At 35.6% G+C, this 3,465-nt stretch overlaps 1 protein-coding gene across 1 annotated transcript; it reads left to right on the top strand.

Annotated features, from left to right (window-relative positions):
• Positions 1 to 783: 783 nt before the first annotated feature.
• On the top strand, positions 784 to 2,516 carry LOC146518075 (transcription factor HES-5-like). Its single transcript, XM_085159886.1, has 2 exons — positions 784 to 961; positions 1,075 to 2,516. The coding sequence occupies exons 1-2, from the start codon at positions 899 to 901 to the stop codon at positions 1,399 to 1,401; spliced, it is 390 nt and encodes a 129-aa protein (XP_085016012.1). The 5' UTR covers positions 784 to 898; the 3' UTR covers positions 1,402 to 2,516.
• Positions 2,517 to 3,465: the final 949 nt, after the last annotated feature.

The raw sequence follows: 3,465 nt of genomic DNA, 5'->3' as shown, positions 1-3,465 counted from the left end.
TAAATTTGTCAAAGATTAAAAAAGTAGAAATTATTTTGATATAATCTTTTCAAATGTTATTATCCTAGCCAACCAATGGGATCCATTCCCACCAGATGGTTTGTGATGTAATTCACTGTCTCTATAACAACACACAACCAGCATCTGTGACAAAAATCCCTTTGTGGCTCAATGGCCACAGCACGGGGGTAAGTGTGGGAAACTGAGATCGACCTGCTACTCACAGTGGTTACAAGGCACGTGTCACAAGACGCAGTGGCATCTGGATGGATTGAGTTTGTTTTGAGTATTTTAATGTATTATATTGAGTGATTCAAATTAAATGTGTAGATACAGCATTCAAAGATCTTATGGAGTTTTCAAAACGTGTGTTTTTGGATAAATTTAAAAAAAAAGACATTTAAGCTCTATGATAGAAAATAGAAATTACTAAATTGTCCATTAAAATCAACAGAAGCAGAAAATGCAGAGAAATTCACCTAGTCTATCACTTTTTTTGCTTATATGAAATTCATACATTATAGCTTTGTTATTCCCGCACACGTGCACTGGGTGCTCAGTCAGAATCATTGATCTCAGCATCTGGCAGCAGATCTTCTACAGGGTCACCACTTTCCCAGCTTCATACAGAGATCTGTGGGCATGTCTCAGTCTCCCCCCAGTCCTCCAACTGTTCCCCTGAGACCTAACCATTATCCCCCAGGCATACAGGAGCATGTTGCTGCTCCACATGCCTTATTGTCTCACAGAGCTCTCTGATTGGTTCAGACTGTGGGAAACCTCAACCAAAGTAAGACCCACACATTGATATGGAAATGTGGGACTATAAGTAGGAGCCAGGAAGCCAGCAGAGATCAGATTCTTGCTACAGAGACTTCTGCAACACAGAGATCCAACCATGGCACCTACAATTGCTGCACCAATGACCACTTCAACGGATCATTTGACTCTGACCCACAAGGTAAATTGAACACTGCCTGGATTTCAATTATTATTAAGTTGACAGTTTCTTTTCTTTTTCTAACAAAAAACAAACAAACAAGTTTATTTATGACTCTGCTCTTCTTTCTGCAGCTCAGAAAGCCTCTGGTGGAGAAGTTACGCAGAGAGCGAATCAACACCTGCATTGAGAAGCTCAAGTCTCTCCTGGGTCCAGAGTTCCTCAAACAGCAGCCAGACTCCAAACTGGAGAAGGCAGACATCCTGGAGATGACCGTTTGCTTACTGACGCAGCTACAGCAGCAGAAAAACCTGGTGACCCACTCCAACAAGCTGCAGACTGCCTCTGATGAGAAGCTGAGGGAAGTTGACCTTTGTCTTCTGAGCTCCACAGTTCAGACCAGCATCACCCAATGCTCTCTGGAGAGAAAAGACAACAGCGACCTCTGGAGACCGTGGTAGAACCCTCACACTGGAGTCCATACCAGACAAGCTAAACAGACCATATCGGTCAGACATGACAGGACTGAATTGTTTAAAATTCTGTGGACTTTTTCTTCTGTATGTACAGAAGGCTTTACTTTGTGTGCATGTGTGTGTGTGTGTGTGTGTCAGATGATATTTCCTAAGGAAAGTGTAGTAACAATATCTTTCATGTTGAGAAAGAAAATTTCATGTCATGCATATTGCATGAATTGAATCTGATTGCATCAGCAATTTACTGTACTTCATGTACTGATGATGTTATAGTAATGCTTTTTACTATTATTGATTTTTTTCAATTGACATTGACGTTACCTTTTATTGGTTTTCGATTTTTTGGATCTAAATTTTAAATGTCCATTTTAAGGATTTATTGTGATTGTAGATATTAATCACACAAAATTGATCTGTTATAAGATCCAAATGTTTAGTATTTCTTTCATGAAGATTTTCTAACTATACGACTCAATGTGGGCAAGTCGTGTAATTGTGATGTTTGTACCTCTTGACTGTTACTGATCAGTTTAACATTAATCTAAATTCAAGGTTGAATTTGTTATAAGATCTAAGTGTTTACAGCTTCTTTCTAAAGGGTTTTCACAGTTTTCTTAGTCGGTAAAAACTTGACAGTGATATTGGTACTTCATGATCATTACTGAGTTTAATATCTTAATTGTTCTATGCGGACATTTAGATGACGTGTATCTTAATGTATGTCATTACTAAAACTGATCTGTTTTAAGATCAATATGTTTATTGTTTTACTGAAAACATTACTGTTTTTGTTAATGTCAGGTTTGAGAAGACAAAGTAATATTTACTTTGTGAGAAAAAAATTGAATTCAGCAGTTAATAGCTATGTATTTTAAGGTCATTTGCTGTTTAGTGAAAGTGGAAAAAGAAATCAAATGTCACTGAGTACTGGGTTTTTGAACATTGTAAATTGATTGTCTTTCATAAAGACAGCTTTTCCTCTACTCTTTCTGAGTACAGTGTGTCTTGTAGAAATCTACAAGTTGTTGTTGTGATGTGTCATCACCACCTGTTTGAGCTTTCGTCCTTGTTGAATAAATAAACACTGCCAGTGTAAAACATTGTGCTTGCATATCATTTTTATGCAGTTGATCTGTTATCTTTTTACATTGATGCTAGTCAGACAGTGAGTAACAAATTTATAAGAACACCACCCAGTGTAAGTGCATTGACGCATGCTCAATCATCAAGCTAATGAAATCCCAAAAAGCCGATTCTGTTTATCTGGACGTAGCGTTTTCAGAATGAAGAAGTCCATGTAACGTCTTTTTGGGGCACCCAAGGTTTACATTTGGTGGAACAGCTGCTATAAATTAACAGAATTGGTAATTGTGTAATTGTTAATCCACCAGTATACGCTCAAGCTCATTATTTAAAATTATATTTTTAATGCTAAAATATAATTGTTATCAATACATTTTTTGTTTTTTTACAAAAAAAAGTTTTAAAAAAAGTAAAGCACATTATTATTTTTGCTTATGATACTAAATTACAATTACTTACTTGGATTCCAGAACAGAAAAAAATGTTTTAGCGATTGATTGTAATGCTCAATTAACTTCTGACTTCTCAGAGGCATCCAGTGCACCGGCTCAAATTTGTAATGTAATTTCTAGTTTTTGACAGATTTCAAAGATGTCTGTTTTATTGTTTTATAACAGGCTGTTCAATAAATTTGTTGAGCACTGTATGTTCTTTATTTTCTGTCATATGTCTCTATCTTTGTCTCCATTTGTTGTAGACAAATACTTCAAACCTTTAGAACCCTATTATAATTGTTTATCCAAAAAATGCACATTCAGTGAAAAGCCAACATTTGTAATGAGAAGGGTCATCAATGTTATTTCAATTTGTTCAGTTGGAAGTCAAATCTTTAAACTTAAAGGTCAAATATGCAGTGTCTTAACTTTTCTGGTAAAATCATCAGATTCATACGTTTTAATAATTGTTTCAAAGTTAATAATTTAAATCTTAAAAGATGATATATATTTTAGCTTATGTGATGCTCCA

This window comes from Neolamprologus multifasciatus, chromosome 5, assembly GCF_963576455.1.
Source record: "Neolamprologus multifasciatus chromosome 5, fNeoMul1.2, whole genome shotgun sequence".
Classification (NCBI taxonomy): Eukaryota; Metazoa; Chordata; class Actinopteri; order Cichliformes; family Cichlidae; genus Neolamprologus; species Neolamprologus multifasciatus.
This window is presented reverse-complemented; position numbering and strand designations above follow the sequence as displayed.

Bases quoted from the DNA above. Each gene is read 5' to 3' on its own strand.
- LOC146518075 (XM_085159886.1), top strand. From the start codon at position 899: ATGGCACCTACAATTGCTGCACCAATGACCACTTCAACGGATCATTTG. The intron at 962-1,074 runs GTAAATTGAACA...TTCTTTCTGCAG, and splicing joins ATTTGACTCTGACCCACAAG to CTCAGAAAGCCTCTGGTGGA.